The sequence below is a fragment of the Pongo pygmaeus genome, chromosome 5 (genome assembly GCF_028885625.2).
Source record: "Pongo pygmaeus isolate AG05252 chromosome 5, NHGRI_mPonPyg2-v2.0_pri, whole genome shotgun sequence".
Lineage (NCBI taxonomy): Eukaryota > Metazoa > Chordata > Mammalia > Primates > Hominidae > Pongo > Pongo pygmaeus.
This window is the reverse complement of record NC_072378.2, coordinates 38,521,248-38,542,815: the sequence shown is the minus strand read 5'-3', so window position 1 is coordinate 38,542,815 and position 21,568 is coordinate 38,521,248. Positions and strand designations below refer to the sequence as shown.

At 52.6% G+C, this 21,568-nt stretch overlaps 2 protein-coding genes across 7 annotated transcripts in view; one reads left to right on the top strand and one right to left on the bottom strand.

Annotated features, from left to right (window-relative positions):
• Positions 1-728: 728 nt before the first annotated feature.
• LOC134739721 (uncharacterized) lies at positions 729-9,428 on the top strand. 5 transcript variants are annotated; one of them, XM_063666178.1, is made up of 5 exons: positions 729-910; positions 2,129-2,231; positions 2,960-3,105; positions 7,812-7,885; positions 8,750-9,304. In XM_063666178.1, the coding sequence occupies exons 2-5, from the start codon at positions 2,179-2,181 to the stop codon at positions 9,077-9,079; spliced, it is 603 nt and encodes a 200-aa protein (XP_063522248.1). In that variant the 5' UTR covers positions 729-910; positions 2,129-2,178; the 3' UTR covers positions 9,080-9,304. The 5 variants fall into 5 exon arrangements, 3 of the variants coding, with proteins under 3 accessions (XP_063522248.1, XP_063522250.1, XP_063522249.1); XM_063666180.1 differs by lacking the exon at positions 729-910 and having other exon boundaries at positions 2,041-2,231; positions 8,016-9,428; XM_063666179.1 differs by lacking the exon at positions 729-910 and having other exon boundaries at positions 2,041-2,228.
• A 2,588-nt stretch (positions 9,429-12,016) lies between these two features.
• Positions 12,017-21,568, bottom strand: part of ZFAND3 (zinc finger AN1-type containing 3) — a 317,502-nt gene continuing 307,950 nt past the window's right edge. For both annotated transcript variants that reach the window (XM_054493096.2, XM_054493097.2), the window contains one exon: positions 12,017-14,400. In XM_054493096.2, coding sequence (XP_054349071.1) covers positions 14,246-14,400 — 155 coding nt within the window. In that variant the 3' untranslated portion in view covers positions 12,017-14,245. The remainder of the gene's footprint in view (positions 14,401-21,568) is intronic.

Below are 21,568 nucleotides of genomic sequence, written 5' to 3'. Positions count from 1 at the left end.
TCCCTTGTCATTTCTCCTGCTCTGAGCTTAGCCCCAGCTGTTTTCTTCCTCATGTCTTGCTTCTTCTACCTGACCAGCCCATGAGTATTTGGTAGCAACTTCCCCCATTTATCTTGCTTCCCAGGGGAGACAGGGGGAAGGGAACCAGTGAGCCAGGAGGCGGCCCCTTGCAGGCGCTGCCGCTCTCCCTGGCCCCAATCCCGAGTCCTGGGTGTGTGAACTCAACGTTGCAGGCCCTGCCGTCTGGGATCCAGTGCCCTCTCCTCTGTGACCCCACAACTGGGCCTGAGTCTCCAGCAACTCCGCTGGTGCATGTGGGGCCCGAGGCTCCATGCGCTGAGCATGAGGGACCCCGGCCACCTGGAGCCTTGGCCTCCTCCTGAGCCGTTGTCACGTGGAAACCAGACAGGGGTCTGCTCCTCTCAGTGGAATTTTTTCTTGGAACCTAAACTAGGGATTCTCCATGTTTTTGGTTAACTTCCACCTGGTGGCTTTGGCCGAGCACTGGGGCTCCAAGTCAGGTGCTCCATTTCCAAACCATGCAGGCATCCTTTCGGGAGCACACCCACCTAGCTTCGATCCTCCAGAACTGACAACTTGTTGCCAATAATTGGCTGACGTGAGTGTTGAACAAGACAAAACCCAATCCAGAGAGCACTGGGCTTTGTCCTGCCACCGCCCCGCCCAGGCCACAGCACCCCCCCCTCCCCCCTGCCCCCGTGCCGCCCGCCTCCCAAGTGCTGGGGATGGAGCAGGGAGGCTGCCCCTCCTGCCCTCCCTCACCTTCCAGGGAGCAGACACCAGCGTCAGTGTGAATGTGGCCCAGCCCATGTGCAGAGGGAGAGGACGCCTGGCTGGGCGTGCATGTTGAAGTCCGTGGCCCAGGGAGGCTTCCAGAGGGGACAGCTGAGTAAAGCCCTGAGGGGTGGGGAACAAGAGTCGTGGCCCTCTGGAGGAGACTTCCAGGAGGAGGGGGCCAGGGGAAGAAGGCTCGATGCCTCCTCGCTGGTGTGGGGGAGGGGGAGGGGTGGCGGGCCAGGGGGAGGGGGGTGAGGAGGCCTCATGGATTCTTACGGAAAGTCGGGCTTGTCTCTGAGGTGGGAGCCAGTGGAAAGTTCTGAGCACAGGAGGCCCTGGTCGGTTTCACACTGGGACAGGCTCACCAGGCCGCTGCCTGGAGAGTGCACTGGGGGCCGGCGGGGGTGGGGAGGATGGAGGATGGCGGCAGTGGGGGAGTGAACACGGGAGGTGGAGGCTCTGCTGTGCGGAGGGGGGAGGTGGAGGGCTCTGCTGTGCGGGGGGCGGGGGAAGTGGAGGCTCTGCTGTGCGGGTGGGAGAGGGAGGTGGAGGGCTCTGCTGTTCGGAGGGGGGAGGGGGAGGGCTCTGCTGTGCGTGGGGCGGGGGGAGGTGGAGGCCTCTGCTGTGCGTGGGGCGGGGGGAGGTGGAGGGCTCTGCTGTGCGTGGGGCGGGGGGAGGTGGAGGCCTCTGCTGTGCGTGGGGCGGGGGGAGGTGGAGGCCTCTGCTGTGCGTGGGGCGGGGGGAGGTGGAGGGCTCTACTGTTCCGAGAGGGGAGGTGGAGGGCTCTGCTGTTGGGAGAGTGGAGGTGGAGGGCTCTGCTGTTCGGAGAGGGGAGGTGGAGGGCTCTGCTGTGCGTGGGGGAGGTGGAGGGCGCTGCTGTGCGGGGGGCGGGGGAGGTGGAGGGCGCTGCTGTGCGGGGGGCGGGGGAGGTGGAGGGCGCTGCTGTGCGTGGGGCGGGGGAGGTGGAGGGCTCTGCTGTGCGGGGAGGGGAGGTGGAGGGCTCTGCTGTGCTGAGGGGGGAGGTGGAGGGCTCTGCTGTGCGGGGGGCGGGGGAGGTGGAGGGCTCTGCTGTGCGGGTCGTAAGGGCGGAGGTGGAGGGCTCTGCTGTGCTGGGGGAAGTGGAGGGTTCTGCTGTGCGGGGGGGAGGTGGGGGGCTCTGCTGTGCTGGGGGAGGTGGAGGGCTCTGCTGTGCGGAGGGGGGAGGTGGGGGGCTCTGCTGTGCTGGGGGAGGTGGAGGGCTCTGCTGTGCGGGTGGTGGGGGGAGGTGGAGGGCTCTGCGGTGCGGAGGAGGGAGGTGGAGGGCTCTGCTGTCCCGGGGGCCCCCCCGCAGGATTGCTGCACGCATAGCCTGAGAGAAGCAGAGGCACGGCTGACCCCCAGATGGGATTGCCCTTTCCGGACTTGCAAGGCTTCGGAGGAGCCGCTTGGAGGTGGTCAGTTTTGGACTTGCTGGGTTTACCAGAGAGAGAGGAAGTCAGGGAGCCAGACTTAGAAACCGCAAACACAAACCTCAACAAGTAGAGAAAATGACACAAATTAAAGTTCACACTAGTCTGTTTGCGATGGAAAAACAGCAACTTCCTCACATTATCCCAAGCCAGAGGATCATGCCTTGTCTTCAGACATCAGCAGAGTAAAACCGTTTTAACACCAGGAGTCAGGCCGGGTGCAGTGGCTCACGCCTGTAATCCCAGCACTTCTGGAGGCCGAGGCGGGCAGATCACGAAGTCAGGAGATCGAGACCATCCTGGCCAACATGGTGAAACCCCGTCTCTACTAAAAATACAAAAATTTAGCTGGCCGTGGTGGTGCGTGCCTGTCAATCCCAGCTACTAGGGAGGCTGAGGCAGGAAAATCCCTTGAACCAGGAAGTCAGAGGTTGCAGTGAGCTGAGATAGCTCTGCCTGGCGACAGAGTGAGACTCCGTCTCAAAAACAAACAAACAAAACCACTGGGAGTCCCAGTTTGTAGGAACTCATTAAGATTTTATTATTTGGGCTCCAGAACGAGTCAGGATGACCTGATAATTTTGGTTTGGCTCAGGGTGTAGTGTGTTTCTGTTTTATTTGATGACTACTAGAACAGTTCTCAAACTGTGTGGTGGGTAAGAATCACCTGGGAACTTGACCAAGTGACATGTCTACACCGCCCGCCCCTACAGGTTCTCATTCAGGGGCTGCTGTGGACCCAGGGGTCGGCATTCTTCAGTGCTCTCCTTGGTTCTGATTCTGACAACCCACCCAGCGCTTCTGAAGACAGCTGGACTGGATGCGCAGTCAGCGGTGAGGACCCTGAGCCCGGGGACAGGTGAGGTCCTGGCTAGAGGGAGGGGTTGGGGGTCACTGGCGTCTCTGGTGTTTAGAACCAAGAGCCTAGAGGAGAGGACCAGGCAGAGGGGCTGGTCCCAGGTTGAGCCCTGGGCAGCCAAGCAGCTGGATCCTGGGGAGGCGAAAGGGGAAAGCAAAGGAGGCTGAGGGCTCTGAGGCTGTCCCCACAGCTTGCAATGCAGCCCAAGGCAGGGCGGGCTCAAGCAAGAGGAGGCTGAGGGCCGGCCAGGCCCATGGGCAGCATCTGGCTCTGGTAGGTGTTCAGATGGTTTTTGAACTTTGGGACAGTCCCTGAGGCTCATTATAATCTCCTGTGTGGGGTCTGGGATCCCATTTTCCTTTTCTGATGGTCTTTCATTTTGGTAGGGACTGACGACAGACTCTAAAGACACCCTTTGCCCACCTCTAGAGTCTTAGCATTTCTTCCATTGATGGGATTTCCCACCAGTGCCCCGTAGCCACCCTGCGTATTCCATACCGGGATTCACTGGCCCAGGACGTGGAAGGACAGACTCTTCTGAAGTGGCTCCACATTTCATTGTCTCCTCACCTAGCTGAGACCTGAAAACTTCCAGAACATTCTACTTGTTTCACCTAGTTTAATTTTAAAGATCTTGGACTTTGAATTCCAGGTGGCAGACTGCCAGTTTGGAGGGCAAGTTGACAGTCTTGACTAAAATGGAATGTGTGCAAAAGATAAGCACGTTACACCCCCTTCCCCCCATCATAAGCAATGACCAAAAAGACCAATCGTTTAAAAAAAAAAAAAAAAACAGAATGGAAAACAAGAAGGTGCCAGCAGCTCAGGAAATGGTGGAAGCCAAGAAACAGAGGGTGACCCAACGCCCCGGGCAGGCTGGACTGGACGTTTCCATGTCGAACCTAGTCCTGAGACCCACGAGCAATTCAGAGTGGCCGCGCCTCCACCAGGGCAAGCCCTACCTGCTCCAAGGCAAAGAACACCATGGGGCTTCCTTCCTTCCCTGCACCTGGTCAGCAGCCTTGGTTTTCTCATCTGTCCAGTAGAGCTAACAGTAGCACCTTTTGGGACTGTGAGGGTTAAATGAGCCTGAGGCGGGGGTTGGGGGAGGTGGTAAGAGTGTGTGTGTGTGTGTGTGTGTGTGTGTGTGTGTGTGTGTGTGTGTGTGTGTGTGAGAGAGACAGAGCGAGAGAGACGTCAGCCGTTCTGATGATGTTAACACTCTCTGGGTCTACACCAGTGGCCCTTTCTGCCTGCATTTTTATTACAACATAGTCCTAACACTGCATTTCACCGTCAGGCGCTTCTGTCCACTCCACTCCTGGGCAGTCCTCCCGGCTGTGTCTCCTGTCTTTTCTGGGTCCCCTTTGGAAATGTGGGCTCCTCAGAGTATCTGGAGCCACCTTCCCCCCAACACCTCCACCTCTAGGGGCCTGGTCCTTTGGGAGTGGGCAGGGCCCTGGGGCACCCTGCTGGCCTCCAGAAGCTGTTGGGGAGATACCGAGGGAAGTCCGAGGGGCAGCAGCGCTGGGTACAAAGTGACAGGCCCGAGCCGGGAGGCCCTTCCATGGGACCACAAGTGCCCATCCTGACTGGCGACACTGCAGATGTGACTGAGGGCCAAGGGCACTGCTCAGATGCCCTGAAGTGAGCAGGGGCAGCTCAGGAGCCTGCAGGGGTTGAGGGGACAGAAACGCAAGAGGGAAGTGGCAGCCTGGCCACTCCTGACCACTGGGCCAGTGGGAGCGAGGCACAGACGTGGTAAGATGTCTGTCGTATTTGTGCCATTCCCGGTGATGCCCTGACGACCACCTGTCACCACGGCCCTCCTGGGGCAGCAGATCACTAAGAGACAAGGATGCAAGAAGGTAGTGGCTGCTGCTCCTGGCAAACCCGAGCTTCCCCTCAGAGCTGCTGGAGGCCAGAGGTGTGCCCCAGGGCCCTGCCTGGAGGTGGAGGTGCCCAGGGGCCTATGAAAAGCACCAAGCACCCACAAAAGACAATGACATCATGTGGGGCCAAGTCCGATGTCCTCCATCACACACCACTGCCCAGCTTCCATGGGCCTTGCAAGTTTAAGGGGAAAAAAAATGGGAAGCCATTTCTGAGAAAATCCGCCCAGGACTCGCTCTGTCTGCACACTGGGGCGCTCCAGTTGGAGAATGAGTGTGTCGAAAGGTTACAGATTCAGGCTTTCATGCCCTCGTGCTGCATTAAGGTGGTGGCTTTGATCTGGCTGCACCCTGAAATTGCCTGCAGAGCTTTGTGAGGAACCACCCCTGACCGGCCACCCCAGAGACTGACTTGGTTTTGGTCTTGGGTGGATTCGGACACGGAAATCTTTAAAAACTCCACGGGTGATAAAGGCAGTCACGGCTGAGAGCCACCAGGTAAAGGTCTGAGATTGTGGAACCTTCCATATTCCCCAGCTGGGGAATGAGAGGCCGGGGCCCCGTTAGAGCTCTCCCAGCCTGGGAGAGGCTGATCTAGCCCAGAACTGCATCCTGACTCCAGGCCCGGGGCTCCCTTCCCTGCTGCCAGAGCTGACCAAGTGGAGGAGGAACCGCGGGGCCTGGAAGGGGCAGGTCTTCCTTTGAGGGCCTCATGGAAGGTGCCAGAACTCTCCCTCCTCCTGCCATCCACTGCCCTACCCGCACTTCCTGCCTTGAGTCTACCAGGACTGCTGATGTCACACCCTTTGTCCCTGCTCATGACAGGACCCCCCAGGAAGGCCCTCTCCCCATCAGGTCCCCACACAGCTCTCTAGTCCCATCCTCACCTGGCACAGCCACCTGGGAGGTCCAGCAACACCCTCTGGAACCTGGCTGACTGAGGCCACACTCAACCCATGACTGCTGTGGGGCCGAGAGCTCCCTGCAAGTCCTCTGACATCGCAGAACCACCCCTGCAGGACTTGGTGGCCTAAAACAACATTTGTTTTGCTGGGGAACCTGTAGTTTGGCCAGGGCTTGGCAGGGAAGGCTCCTATCGGCTCCGCTTGGCACCACCAGGTCAGCCCAAAGGTTAGGGTGGGCCATCTGGAGCCTTGCTCACTGGCCATGGGTGCAGCTGGTGCACAGCTGGGCACCTGGGCACCACTATCTTCGTCTGGTCTCGCCACATGGTCTCTTCAGCATGGAGGCTTCAAAGGAGCAATATTTTTTTTTCTTTAATTAAGGTGAAATTCACAGAACGTAAAATTCACCATTTAAAATGAACAATTCGGTGGCATTCGGCACATCACAGTGTTGTGCAACCACCACTTCCCAGAAGGGAACCCCACACCCATTGGGCAGTTGCTCTTATCCTCTCCTCCCCCAACTCCTGGTGCCGGCCCACCTGCTGTCTGTCTCTGCCGCGCTCCCCACCCTGCTGTTGCATGTACACAGAACCACACATTCACCTTCGTGGCTGGCTCCTTTCACTTTGCAGAATGTTTCCGAGGTTCACCCGGGCTGCCTCGGGTCAGCACTTTCCTTCATTTATGGCTGAACTGCAGGGCTGCAACAGGCTTTGTGTATCCTTCCGCCCCCTGACAGACACTTGGGTTGTTTCTACTTTGGGTTGTCATGAACAGGCCTGCCTGGAACATGGGGGGACTTGTGTGAGTCCCAGCTTTCAGCTCTCTGGAGTGTATGCCTAGCAGTGGCATTGCTGGGTCACGTGGTAATTCCCTGTTGGAGTTTTTGACAAGCCAGCAGAGGGTCTACCACAGCGGCCGCACCGTTTCACATTCCCGCCAGCGACACACAAGCGTTCCAGCCTCTCCACATCCTCGCTGACACTTTCCACTCTTTGATTATCTCCAACCTTCTGATGTGAATGGCCAGACTTCTTGCGCGTCAGCCCGTGTTCCCAAGGCTCATGTCGCCTGAGAGCGCCAGATGGGTCTTCTCACGCAACTTTCAGATGTGGCCTCATGGACAGGAAGGTCACCTCCACCACACGCGCCCCTGCCTGTGTCCAAGGGGAGAGGCTCCGCTTTTCCATGGGAGGAGCACCAGAATTGAGGGAAAGAACATGTTTAACAATCACGACATCTCCACAACATTTCTCATTCGCTCTCTGACCAGTGCCACTCAACGTGTCATCTCGTGACAAGATAAGGAGCTTATACCAGAAGAGACATCAGCACGCTGCCCCTTCGTCAGGACAGTCTTGTCAGCTGACCCAACTGTGCTGCCTCTCAGTCAGGGTCCTGGGACACAGCGAAAGACCCCAGGCACTCTGAGCCTCCTCCAGGTTACACAGGGCCGGAAGTTTATACAGTTTGGGAGCCCCCTTTAAGAAAAAGGTAAAAATTCTGACTCCCAAATTAGGTACAAAATGGGAAAAGAATTCACAACAAATTACACGTTTTAAAGTCGACAAATACCCAGATGTCTGCAGCTCACCCTCACTGGTGGTGACACACCTGTCACACTTTGTTCCTACATTGCTTGGCTGTGTCCTCTTTCATCACCCTTTCCCATGATAATGATCTTGTAATATCATGTAGGAATAGAAAGATTCCTCAGTCTTTCCTCGAGCGTGGTTGGTCTCTGTTTTAGAAAAGTTTCTGTCGTCTTCACAACTTATTGGCGTAGTCATGTAAATGTTTAGAACTGTCGTCAAATGTGGGGCAACTGTTACCAACTTTCATATCTGAGCTGTAAGATTCTAGAACACCCCCAGCATTCCTAATCTCATCTTTAATGCTCTGACAGGAGTGTGGTGCGCTTCTGATTGTGCGGCACTGTCGAGCGTGTTCCTGACAAGAGCGAATGTCTGTATCGAGCAGGTATTGATGAGAATGAAGTCTTCCTGGTTTATGTTCACACACCTGCTGGCGGGAAGAATTTTCCACAGACTTCCGGCTCCACATATATCAAGCCTCATCTCTCCTCCACAACCGGTACTCCCTGTTCCAGGTCCCGTAGGACACATTCCTATCACAGTACAACCGTGGCTTGCTCCTTCCGGTTACGACACCAGGTGTCAGGCAGCGGACAAGAAGCATGTTCTTGAAGCCAGCCCTACCCCAGGATGACTGGCAATGACCTACTAAATGCAGAAGTGACTGTGAACCGCACAAATATATCCCACTAACCTCAAACGAATCATGTCCCTAACTTTGCTTACCCTTAGCCAGATCCCAAAAGTACCACGTGGCCTCAACATCACCCAACGGAAGAGGAAGTGTGAAGGAAGGGAAGTTAGAATGGAAGGAGGGAACGGTTTTAACCAACTGCAGTTAAAGTATCTCACTTTTGCAAATTTTATAAAATCTTGAGAACATGCAAACACATTGCCGAGGCCCAATCATGAGTGAGGGGCCTCAAGCTAAGGCTTTGTCTCCCGGTAAATCCATGCCAGTGCCCCACCAAATTGTTGCTACGCCCTCACCCAACCTCACTCACTCCTCGCGACCCCGTTCCGTATGTCTGTGAGAACACAGAGCAGAAGGATCCCACCCCCGCTTGCCTGCCCTGTGCCCACACCTGCCACCCTGCGCTCTACACCCCATCATGGGCATCGATCCCAAATTTCTCCCTCGCTACGGGATCATTCCAACAGCATAAAAACATGCAGCGACTTCTCCTTATTCAAAAATAAACTCCCTCACCCCCACATCCACTCTCCTGTCCATTTGCTTCCATTGTAGCAAAACTGCTTGAAGAAGAGGTCCAGCTGGGCAACCTTTCCAGTCTCCCTCCCCAGGAATTTGTCCCCAGCGCCGGGACGGTTGGTGCCTGGGCAGCAGCTCACAGAAGTGGCCACTCCCTGCTCCTCGAAATGCTCCTTTCCCCACCTGGCTTCTGGGACTCCCGTCTTTCTGTCTCTTCCTGCTTTGCTGGCAGCTCCTTCTAGGTCTCCTCTGCAGGTTCATCTGTCTCCCTGGATGGCATCCCCAGGCACAGCCTCCATCCGTCTCTTCTACATTTACACTCCTTTCTTTGGTGTCCTTGGCCCAGCTTGTGGCTTTAAATACTAGCTGTATGCAGGTGACTCGAAACTGTGTATCTCATTTGTACACCGACATCCACAGCAGCCTCATTCACAATAACTACAACATGGAAGCAACCCCAGTGCCCAATGACAGAGGGGTGGGCAAGCACGTGTGTTCCATCATACGGTGCAGTAGCATCCACCTTAAGAAGGACATGGACACATCTACCACGTGGATGAGCCCAAAGGACATCATACTGGGTGAAATCGGCCAGACACAAACAGACGAGTACTGTATGATTCCACTTCCAGTTCTGGAGATGGACGGTGGCAATGGTTGCACCACATTATGAATAGATTGAATAATACTAAACTGTACACTTGAAGATGGTTCAGAAAGGAAACTGCGTGTTCTGTGTATTTTACTACCATAAAAATTATTGGGGGAAAATGCCCATCTCTAGCCAGGACCTCTCCACAGAGCCCTGGAACTGTGTATCCAGGCACCACCTCCCCAACCCCCCAGCCCCGCCACACACACACACACACACAGACACACACAGACACACACACACACACACACACACACACACTCTCTCTCTTCTAGCTGGGTGTCTCGTCTACACCTCACCTCCCCAACCCCCCAGCCCCGCCACACACACAGACACACAGACACACACAGACACACACACACACACACACACACTCTCTCTTCTAGCTGGGTGTCTCGTCTACACCTCACCTCCCCACCCCCCCAGCCCCGCCACACACACACACACACAGACACACACAGACACACACACACACACACACACACTCTCTTCTAGCTGGGTGTCTCGTCTACACCTCACCTCCCCAACCCCCCAGCCCTGCCACACACACACACACACACACACACACTCTCTTCTAGCTGGGTGTCTCGTCTACACCTCACCTCCCCAACCCCCCAGCCCTGCCCCCCCCCCACAATTTCTAGCTGGGTGTCTCGTCTACACCTCAGTCGTCTGCTCTCATCCCACCCCCTTCACGCTCCTGCCCATCGTTCATTAATGGCATCTCTTATCTTTCCAGCGGCTCACACTCCAAACTAGAAGTTGTCTATAGTTCCTCTCTTCTCTCACCCACACCCAGCCTATCGGCGACTCCTGCTATCTCCACCCTCAAAAATCAGTCCAGGATCTTGCTCTTCTCACCACCTCCCTGCCACCTTGGAGCACTGAGCGTTCCTGCTGGCCTCCTGGACCAGCCAGCCGGTCCTCTGGTCTGCGTTCTCCCTCACTCCCTGCAGGCTGTTCCTCACACAGTGGCAGCCTGACCAAACCCCCAGGCGGCAGGTAGGGCCCTCCACACCCATCGCAGAGAAAGGCCCTCAGACCCTATGCTTCTCCCCCTGCTCCCTTCCCCCTGCGTATCGTATATGCCTGTCACCCCTCTAATATTCTTTGCACTGCCCTTATTTTGTTCCCTATAGCTGTAGTTTGGGTCAGGCATATAGCAGGTGTTGAATGAAGGTCACCCTAGCCAGGGCTGTGGGCTGGAAGATGCCCCTAATGGGGCTCCCATGGTGCAGACCCAGAACTTTACCTCTGGGGTCTACATCTTGGTCCCCACCCCCATCCCGAACTTGGGCACCTTGTCACACACAGCATAGAAACAAGAATGGAGACCACGACATCATCCTTTTGGCCCCTGGAGGCACAGGCGGCTCCAGCTGGAAGGGGCAGAGCCCGTGGGCGGCAGCTTCCCCAGCTGCTGCTCCCAGCACTTCCACTGATTCTTGTTGGCTATGAAATGTCTTTTTAAAAAACTCCCAATATAGAAATCTGGCTGCAGAGGCCAGTGTGCAGACCCAGCCACCGCGCTGTGCTGCCATTTGCCGCATCTGGTCCGTGCCAGATCCCTGCACTGGCGAATGGCAGACCAGAGCCGGCGGGGGCGGGGCACTCTGGCTGCTTCTCATGACCTTGGATCCTGTGTAGAAAAGGTGGGTCTCGTTCGTGGACTAGTCTTGAGTGGAGCTAATTTTCAAAGTGAGGTTACTGTTTCTCTTGTGATGAGTTTTTTCATAGCAAGTCAGGTAAAAAAATTTCCGTAAGAATCTGTCCCCCACCCCCCATTTCCAGCTCTGTGGGACAGTGAGGCCACCACCCAGCCCAGCCACGTGGCCAATCTCAGCAGCCTCCCGTGGCTGAGATTGGACTGTTGTTGGCATAAAAGCCTCTGTGAAGCAATCAGGAAGGAGCTGACGCAGACCCAGTTTCTGCCGACCAGTAGGCAGAGCACAGCCCACTGCTCCCTGCAGGTCCACCTCACACCCAGGCTACCAAGGCCCTCTCTTGCCCTTTGCCCCCATGCTTGTTCATCGCCACTGGGCCTGTTTCCTCTGAGGATTTTCATCACGCTCATGACAACTATGTGGTCAATATCTCTGTCCTAGAAGTAGTGGGGACAGGTCCCACTCCTGTGCCTCGCCCCTGCCCTGCCAAATGTTTTTTAAACATTTAAAAATGTAGTAAGTTCATCCTATACACCAAAGAGCACACACCTCCCTCCAAGCCAGCCTTCGGGAGCCTTCATCATCCAGCCTGGAGGCCCCTCCTAGGCTGGGGTTCGGGTCTAGGGCATGCTGCCTTCCCTCAGGACCCAGCACTCACCCCAACCACGCCTGGGGCCCTCAGGGCTGGGGCTCGTTTTCTGATCCCCCCCAGTGTGTAACCTCCTGGCTGCTGGCACAGGCTTGGCCCTGCAGACCCACCTTTACCCCAAGGCCAGCCCTACAGCTTCCCAGGGCAGAGGCCCCCAAAAGAAAGCAAGGAAGCGGCTGTTTAGCCTGGACACTAACTGGACGAGTGCCTCCAAGTACTGCAGACAGTCTCTGCACACAAGGCCCCCATCTCTTTCCAGCCCTGGCCAGGGAGATGGGTCAGTTTTCCCAGCAACCCAGGGGGCACTTAGGAGAAGGGGTGAAACAAGAAAACCAAGCTTTCATACGATTGGTTTAATTTTTTTTTTTTTCAGCAGGAGAAAAAAAGAATAAAGTTACAAGATTCTTTTAATATTTTCACAATGTTAAAACTAAAACTGAGCTCTAGGCTATGTGTGTAAGTAAATCTAGAACACAAAAGGGTTAAATAAGATTTTCTCTTTTAAAGATACAAGAATTTAAGCTTTCCTTACATTTAACAAACTTCACAGAACAGATACTGCAGGGGAACAAGCCCCACCCCCCCACCCCCCCCAGCTCTAAGTCGGGAAGCGAACATGGGCTTCGCTCCCCCAGGCCAGCTCCCCAGGGCTCCTTCCCATGGCTGCCTCCATGCAGCAGGCAGCGGACGGGGCCTGGGGAGGGCCGGGAAGGGCTCGCACAGCCTCTTCGGGACCAGAGCTTGGCGGAGGCCTGTGCGGGGCTGCCTCACTGAGGATGGCCCGTATGGTGGCCAAGGGCTGTGGCTTGACAGCAGTGGTAAACGCTGGGCAGACCTGGCCCCTCTGCCCTGGGCTGCCCTAGAGCAAGACACCGGTCTGGGTCCTGAAGCAAAAATTAAGGCTGGGGATTTTGCAGCGGGTTCCACTCTGGTGGGTGGAGGGTGGGAAGAGCATGACTTCCTATTTCAGTACGTCCGATCAAAAAACATTTGCAGTTGCAGGTGTTCAGCTGTTAATTTGCAGACAGAGTTGAACCATTTGTTGTTTTATAAAAAGGAAATTTGCTGGGTTAAACTATTCCAGTAGCCTATGTGTGGGCAGATCCACGCTGCCTCTGCAGGGGCCTCCTGCCCTCACCCACCTGGATCAGATGCGGCACTAGGACCACTGGGACTGCTCACCCTGCCTGGGCTTTCAAGGGAATCCTGATCCTGTCCACCCAGTCCCAGCCCCACCTGACTGGTAGTGATTTCCTAACATGGGGCAACCAGGCCCACCCCCACCCTTCCCCACCTGGCGTGCACAGTTGCAGCTGCTGAACTCCTCTGTGAACATGAGGGGGCACAGGTGGAGAAATGTACCCTCAGGCCCTCACCCACCAGAGCAAATATCACTCTCAGAGCTGGACCACAGCCACAAACCGCTGTTCTAGACAGATCCAAACCCACTGTCCCTGGGACGTATGCTGCCTTCCCTTACTAAACTTGCTATGTGGTAGATGTGGACTGGGTGTCCTTGGACTACGGGGCTGCATAGAAACAAGAATGGAGGCCACGACATCATCCTCTTGGCCCCTGGAGGCACGGGCGGCTCCAGCTGGAAGGGGCAGAGCCCGTGGGCGGCAGCTTCCCCAGCTGCTGCTCCCAGCACTTCTACTGATTCTTGTTGGCTATGAAATGTCTTTTTAAAAAACTCCCAATATAGAAATCTGGCTGCAGAGGCCAGTGCGCAGACCCGGCCACCGCGCTGTGCTGCCATTTGCCGCATCTGGTCCGTGCCAGATCCCTGCACTGGCGAATGGCAGACCAGAGCCGGCGGGGGCGGGGCACTCTGGCTGCTTCTCGTGACCTTGGATCCTGTGTAGAAAAGGCGGGTCTCGTTCGTGGACTAGTCTTGAGTGGAGCTAATTTTCAAAGTGAGGTTACTGTTTCTCTTCGTGTGATGAGTTTTTTCATAGCAAGTCAGGTAAAAAAATTTCCGTAAGAATCTGTCCCCCACCCCCCATTTCCAGCTCTGTGGGAGAGTGAGGCCACCACCCAGCCCAGCCACGTGGCCAATCTCAGCAGCCTCCTGTGGCCAAGGCACACATGGCCATCAGGTATCCTGGCTACTGGGACTAAGGATAAGTGAAGAGGTGAAAGGCCGAACATTAAACAGAGTTTCTGGCAAAGCCATGTGCGTCGTGGGGACTTTAACACCAGCTTCTACTCCTCTATTAACTCAGAGTCTCCGTCTGGAACACTTTCCACTTAAGGCTTTTTATAAGTTTGACTCCAGCAGTGACAGGTATGTGTTGTTTTAAATCCACTAGCCATGCTCAAAAAAAAATATTCTTCATGTTTTAATTTTATACAATGGCTAGCAGGCACCTTAGTAACCAGCCAGAAATCAATTTCAACCACCATCAACCCCTAAACTACAGTACCAGGATGGCTGGCTAAAGAAAGGAAACGGACTGGCTGCAGTCTGACGCGTGCCCAGTACAAGGTGTCTGGCTGACTTTGTCCTAAATAAGGCTAACATTAGTGAACTAAGAACAGCGTCATGTGGTGGCCATGCCTGGCCTTCAGGAGCACCCCTCCCCGATGCGCTGGCAGGAGCGCCCCACTTTCCGGTCCAGCTTCACCATTTTCATGATAGCTTCCTCCCGGCCACGGCCCATGTGGTCGAATGTGCAGTCGTGCTGCTCGGGGAGGCGATGTAACATACAGAACACGTAACCTGCAGCAGTGGGAGAAGCAGAGGAAAGAGTGTGTTAGGGTGGCCTCCAAGTGCGCAGAGCCTCACGACTGCCTTTGTCCAGAGGATGGCGGGACATCCCAGTGAGTGGACAACAGTCACTGCAGGGGTTCCTGATGCAGCAGAGAGCTCACTCCAACACCTTCACCCTGCAGCAAGAGGGTCAGCACTTCACATTCCACAGCTGCTCAAGCCCGTCTGACACCCTCCGAACTCACAAGCTGTGGCTGCTCAGAGGCTGCCCCTGGCCTGGACCCTTGAAGGGTAGAACCCTAAGTTGATGACTGCGGCGAGACACAGCCCTGTCCTTGGAAATGAATGGGCTCTGCGCTCCTCTCCAGCACCATGCAGGCGGAAGAGCACAGGCTGTCAGCTCAGGTCTCTGCTTGGCTCGGGCAAACTGTGATTTCCACCACAGGATGCCCACCATTTCTAGGAGGCAGGAGAAATGATTATGTCTTAAATGACATTCCACCTCCTGTACAGCTGGGGCTTGAGAGGATGGTGGGAGTGATCAAACCACAACCCACAAATGAGTGGGGGCTCTTAAAGGAAAGTGGATTATTTCTAGTGCTAGAAAAAGTATTAGATAAAAACAGAGGAGACAGCAATGCTGGGCTCCAATCGCCATCTCCAAGGAACCTGACACTTCTAACTCCACTGGGTGAGAGAGGTTGAGATCCCCACATTCGGGCCTCCCAGCTGTCCTTCCCTCCCAGAAGTGCAGGATACTGCAAGGCTCTTTTTGAAGCAGAGAAATCCAAGGCAGACACTGGTCTGGCAAATAAGAGAAAAAGACCAGTGATGAAAGATCAAGAGGCCTATCGAGCAGGGAGCTGGTACAGGTAAAGTCACTCTGGGTCGGGAACAAGGAGGGGAGGGCTGCAGGGAGCCAGAAGCCAGGCTCAGAGAACTCAGGGCACAGCTGCACCGGGGTGTCTCCCATTCCCTCCAGCTTCCCAGGCAATCTCTAGAGCGGCTGATACGCATGTGGAGCAGACGTCTGAGGTCCCCAGAGTCTGCTGGCCGCCTCTTTCAGAACGCTGGGGAGAACAAGATCAGTGCTAGGAAGACACCTGCCAGTGCTGGCTGGCTCCTCACCACCTTCTCATCCCATCAGCATTATCTCACCACACCTCCAGGCCCCATGGGCCTGGATCAGGTCCACAGGAGCAAGCTTACAGGTAAATCTAGATCCATTCCTAAACCTGTTCTCCCTGTCTGGAGCAGGCATCCCACAGCAGCCTGCCCAAGCAAATACTCTCCTTACTTGTTTTCCAACCAACAGCATCTTTTCAGACTTCTTTCTTTTAAGCCCTCATCCAGGCCATAAAGAACAGGCAGCCACCCCTTGTGAACTGACTCATCCCTCCTCACATCCTCAACTTCTTTTCAGAGGTGTAGAGGCTGTGCTTTTAGAAGAACAGCAAGAGCCCAAGCAAGGACGAAGTGGCCACAGGATGAACAGTTTCAACAGCCTTAAGATTTAAGGTTAAGATTCAATAGCCTTAACTTCTAAGATTAACTTCACCTATATTCTTCAGCCTGAGGGAAGGAGAGTGTGTGATGTCCTCAATGGCTGGGGACCAACCAGCCTCAAGGATGTAGCTGGCACTCACACCCTACTAGAAAGTCTTGAGCCCAGGCTCTGTGCAAGGGACATGTACACAGCCTAGGGGGCTGGAGTGACCCAGCTGAGCTTGGGCCATCCATTGTGTGAGAAAACACATTATTAACTGCTTCCCAGGGAGAGCAGGGCAGTATGTTTGACTCTAAATTGGGACTGGGTTTAAGGAAAAGAACAGAGATGCAATTTTTGTCTCCCGAGAAGCCGAGCTCCCACTTGGTCCAAAAGCAAAGTTAAGATTAATGAGCTCATGTGTTATATTTACTGATAAGTTCATTACTCGAAGATATTGGATACCAGTTGTCTTTCTCCTAAAGGATTTTGCAGCAGAGGCATGGATGGCCTCAATATGCATCCCCCATCTAACAAGTAAAATCATCTTTTCGTAGCAAAGCCTACTTGGTGAGGGAGAACCTGCTGCCAGTCAGGGCTTAGGGTAGGGGCACCAGCAGGATGGCATCAGGATGTGTCTATAGACATTTTTGTCACCAAGTCCTGACATATTTCTGTACTTTCAGCATCTATAATAAGGGGTGGGTGGACCCCTGCTGCCCCTTCCCTTCCCTTTCTTCAAGATATTGGGATGATTCAGAAGGTCCCAGGGGCTCTCCTCTCTTTCTGATGAATGGTGCTGGCTGAATAAAAGCAGCAGGAAATGGATTACTGCTGGAATTAACTTGGCTCCTGGCTCAGCTTAACACCTCATTAGTCAAAGACGGACTGGGGTGGAAGGGAAATGCTACATCTGGCCCCCCTTCTCCATGTTTGCTTAGCTTGCCTTCCGCCAGCTAGTGAGCAGCCAGCTTGGTGGATGTGAGAGCCCCAGGACTCTGCAAAAAGGAACAGGGAGTGACACCCACAGTAGCTACCCTGATATTCCCTCTACCGCCCAAGGAGTAGCTACCTGATACTCCCTCTACCCTCTATCGCAGTAGCTACCCTGATATTCCCTCTACCAGCCCAAAACACCTTATTTCTCTGCCCAGGTTCTGCATACCTGTTAGACACATCTTGACACTTGGCTTAGTTTTTTTTTTTTTTTTTTTTTTTTTTTTTGAGACAGGATCTTGCTCTGTCACCATGCTGGAGCGCTGTGGTGCGATCCTAGCTCACTGCAGCCTCAACCTTCTAGGCTCACGAGGTCTTCCTGCCTCAGCCTCCCCAGTAGCACAACTACAAGCACACATCACCACACCTAGCTGTTTTTTTATATTTTATTTTTGTAGAGACAAGATCTCACTATGTTGCCCAGGCTGGTCTCACACTCCTGGCTTCAAGCATTCCTCCCACCTCCACCTTTCCAAGTGCTGGGATTGCTGGGATTAGAAGGCACCCTCTAATCCCAGCACTCTGAGAGGTCAAGGCAGGAGGAATGCTTTCAAAAATCCACGCCCAGCCAGCTTGCATTTTTGAAAGGTAAAAACTATTAAACAGCAGATAGATTTTGGGAGCAGCGCTGGTAGCAATGAGAATATATGGCACTGTAATTCACTGGAGAAAACTTTGGGGGAAACTCTGGAGGGCTAACTTCCCAAGTAGCTGCACTGAGGTTATTAGATGGCATAAATTAAGCTCAATTCTTTCTCCTGTCAGGATCATTCACTAAGAGGAAGTTATGTGTGGAACTTGTCCCAAATGCTGAGCAGATATTATCTACTGACAGCAGCCAATGGTGAAATGCATTTTGGTGTCAGAAGGGGGTTGTCTGGATACAGGGGATGGTGGGTAGAGGTGCATGGGAATGACTGGTGGATGGGATGAATCTTTATCCTCTTTTCTTGGTACTGACAGATCTGTTTCCAGAAACCACTACAAGTGTCATGAACCTTGGGTTGCTCTCTGATTGAATTCTGGGATCCAAGCTGGGTAAGGAGGGAGATGAGTCCAGGCTGCTACAGAAGATTATTTTCCATAATTTCAATGATGAGCAGTTTTAAAACACAGAGGATTTATAGTCATGTTAGCTAGGCCAGCCTTAACACTTCCTCTGCCTCATTTCTTAGAAATCAATAAGGGCCTTTCCAGAGAGGGCCAAGGACGGTGGCATCCAGAAGGGATGAAAACACTGAGGACACAGAACTGACCTGCTAAACTACGACAGCAGCTCTGGTATTATTACCCAGGGTATCATATAATTCTTTTTTCCCCAGATTTTAAAAAGTTATATATTAAAATCAAATTCAAATAAAGCCACATATTCACAGCCGCTGATCTTTGACAAAGCCAATAAGAACTTACACTGGGAAGAGGAAATCCTCTTCAATAAATGGTGCTCAGAGAATTGGCCTGCCACATGCATAAGAGTGAGACTTGACCCCTATCTCTCACCACACACAAAAATCAACTCAAAATGGACTCAAGACTTCAACTCAAGACCTGAAAGTATAAGAATACTACCAACAAAACCTAGGGAAAACTCTTATGAACATTGATCTAGGCAAGGAATTTATGACTAAGACCTCAAAAGCACAGGCAACAAAAACAAAAATAGACAAATGAGACTTAACTAAATTAAAAGCTTCTGCACAGCAAAAGAAATAATCAAACAGGTAAAGAGAAAACCTGCCAAATGGGAAAAAATATCTGCAAATCACTCATCTGACAGGGGACTAATATCCAGAGTACATAAGGTACTTAATTAACAGGAAAAAAAATCCTATTAAAAATTGGCAAAGGACATGAATAGACAATTATCAAAAGAAGATGTACAGTCAATAGGTGTATAAAAATACTCAACATCATTAATCATCAGAGAAATACAAATCAAAACCACAATGAGATATCTTACCCCAGTCAGTATGGCTATTGTTAAAAAGATAAAAAAATAACAGATCCTGGCGAGGATGCAGAGAAAAGGACTCCCACTGTTGGTGGGAATGTCAACTAGGAAAGCCACTATAGAAACCGCTATGGAAATTTCTCAAAAAACTAAGAATTATCATTTGATCCAGCAATCCCACCACAGGGTATCTACCCAAAGGAAAAAAAGTCAATATATCAAAGGATGCCTGCATTTCACATGTTTATTGTGGCACTATTCACAAAAGCAAAGATATGAAATCAACCTCAGTGTCCATCAAGGGATGAATGGATAAATAAAATGTAGTATATATACACAAAGGAATACTCTTCAGTCAAAAAGAATGAAATCATGTCAGTTGCAGCAACATGGATGGAACTGGAAGTCATTATCTTAAGTGAAATACACCAGGCACACAAAGGCAAATATCTCATGTTCTCACTTATATTCAGGAGCTAAATAATTTAAACACATGGAGGTAGAGAGTGAAAAGAGAGAGACTGGGAGGGTGAATGTGGGGAGGGAGGAGGATGAAGAGAAGTGGATTAAAGGGTATAAACACATGGTAAGATAGAAGGAATAAATTCAATGTTAGATAGTGGAGTAGGATGACTATACTTAGCAAAAATGTACTGTACTCGGGTGACAGACACCCTAACCCTGACCTGATCACATGCATTATATACATGTAACAGAATTTCTCATGTACCCCATACATTTGTACAAATAAAATCAAATTCACTGACTCATTCACATACATACATTCCCATATCTACACTTTCCTTATGGCCCTATTGTTCAGCAGCATGTAATTTTAAAAACATTTCAACAGATTTTTGCTTACTATAGCTATATATCATTTGGTGCTTGAAGGGATAAAGGAGGATAAGGGATAGGGGAATATGGTTAAAAGGATGCTCACCCCCCAAAAAGAGAGAGGAAGAGTCGTGGCAAAGTGGTTGAAAATGTAATCTGCCTGCTAAATGTGGTTTAACCTTAGCCCTTTCCCCTGCCAAGTCACATGACTGGCTACCCTGCTCCTTAGAGCCCAAGATTACTGGATTTTCATGAAATACTGGTCCAGGAGGAAGCTGCAGAGCTTCCTTAAGGATGCCTGAGTTGCTTTCAGTAAATCTGCACAAAACGCTCAAGAACTTGTGTGGGCGTCCCTTTGCTTGCTGGCACTGAAGAGCAATTTAGGATGAGCCCTCGATTTCAAAGGGAGGGAAAAACAGCAGCTGTGCAGGCACTGTGCTCCATGACTCCACTTTCCGTGGCCCTCTAGACTGAGGTCTCTCTCTGCCTGCTACCATCCTGGCTTCTGACAGGCTGCCCTGGGCGCGGGAAGAGAGAGAGCAGGACTAGGGAGGAAGCCCAACCACAGCAGACAGTACCAGTCACCCCCTGTGAACTGGGGGGAAGGTTTCCCCAGGGTCTCCACCAGCTACACCCTCCATCTGAGAAGACCTCCTTCAAGTGAGCACACAGCATCGTGAAGGGGTACATGGAACAGGAATGGAAGAAGAGGATGCCTGTCCAGACAGCCACAGTGGCTGAACCACCGAAGGCTGTCATCCCGGGGCCCCGCCCAAGCCTGTGGCTTGGCACAGTGATGGGGGCAGAGCAATCACTTCCCTGTCGCTACCAAAGACACAAGATTATGGCAAAAGGCAAAAACACAATTCAAGACCTATCTAAAACTCTGTTCTGAAAGAATCCCATGTGAATGAGAAAAGCAGGAGGCAGTTTTCAGCTCACTCACCCGGAATAGAGAGGCGGGGGGTAGAGGCACTTCTCTCGGGCGGACAGGTATTTCAATGGAAGCCACTCATAAATATTAAACCAGAACATCTGGATTCAGCCCTCCTGATGCAGAAATGGGGCCTATGGCCCTAATGACCCATGTGCCACATAAACCTGAAGATGCCCAATACCTAAAGGGCCTTAGAAACACATTCCCGGCAGAATACTGAACCAAGGAGGAGCATTTTTCCAAGACCCATAAAGATCTGACGTGCAGATCTCTAAAACTACTCATCTGGTGGGAACCAAACTTCTAACATGACCCTACAGCTTTTAAAGCTAACATCTGAAATGGATACAATTCATTCAGATGCTCTCATCCACAGCTACACCTTACCTCTGTCTACACAGGGAGGAGGAGTGGGTGTTTTGAAACTAAACCTACATGACTGAGAACAATCTGCACAAATGCCATCATTAGGCAAAGGTGCCACAACATCTAACACCTTGTTCTAAGTGCTGTGAAAACTGTAACAACATCTCACTCACTTATATACAAAAATCAACATCAATCACTGCCCAAAAGGAACACTCCAAGGTGTAATTCAACCTAGAAGATCGGGCTGGGTGTGTGTTCTGTGTTCTTTACCTCTCGGCAATGCTGGCAGGCTAGGCACAGAGGGCGGCTGAACCAAGTCAAGTAGCGTCTGCTGGTTCCCTTCCCCCAGTGGCCACAGGGAATGGCTACTGTAAGGGGTCTGGAGAGGTGGGTGGAGCAGGAGCTGGAGGGCAGAGGGAAGGAGCCCACCTTACATCCTGCCTGAGGTGAGGCCTCTACCCTTGGCTGAGGCCCCTGGACCCTACATGCCAGCATTTCCCTCCAATCCCTAAGAATTGAGCAGGTGTTGAACTGCCCTTTTACACAGAATTTCCTGAGGGAGACAAAGAAGGTGATGCTGAAAGTCACAAAAGTTGAGCCC

What these genes read in the sequence shown, in the direction of transcription:
- LOC134739721 (XM_063666178.1), top strand. Translation starts at nt 2,179, where the DNA reads ATGGGATTGCCCTTTCCGGACTTGCAAGGCTTCGGAGGAGCCGCTTGG. An exon ending in GGAGGAGCCGCTTGGAGGTG is followed by an intron (nt 2,232 to 2,959) that starts GTCAGTTTTGGA and finishes CCGCCCCTACAG; the next exon opens with GTTCTCATTCAGGGGCTGCT. An exon ending in GACCCTGAGCCCGGGGACAG is followed by an intron (nt 3,106 to 7,811) that starts GTGAGGTCCTGG and finishes ATGCTCTGACAG; the next exon opens with GAGTGTGGTGCGCTTCTGAT.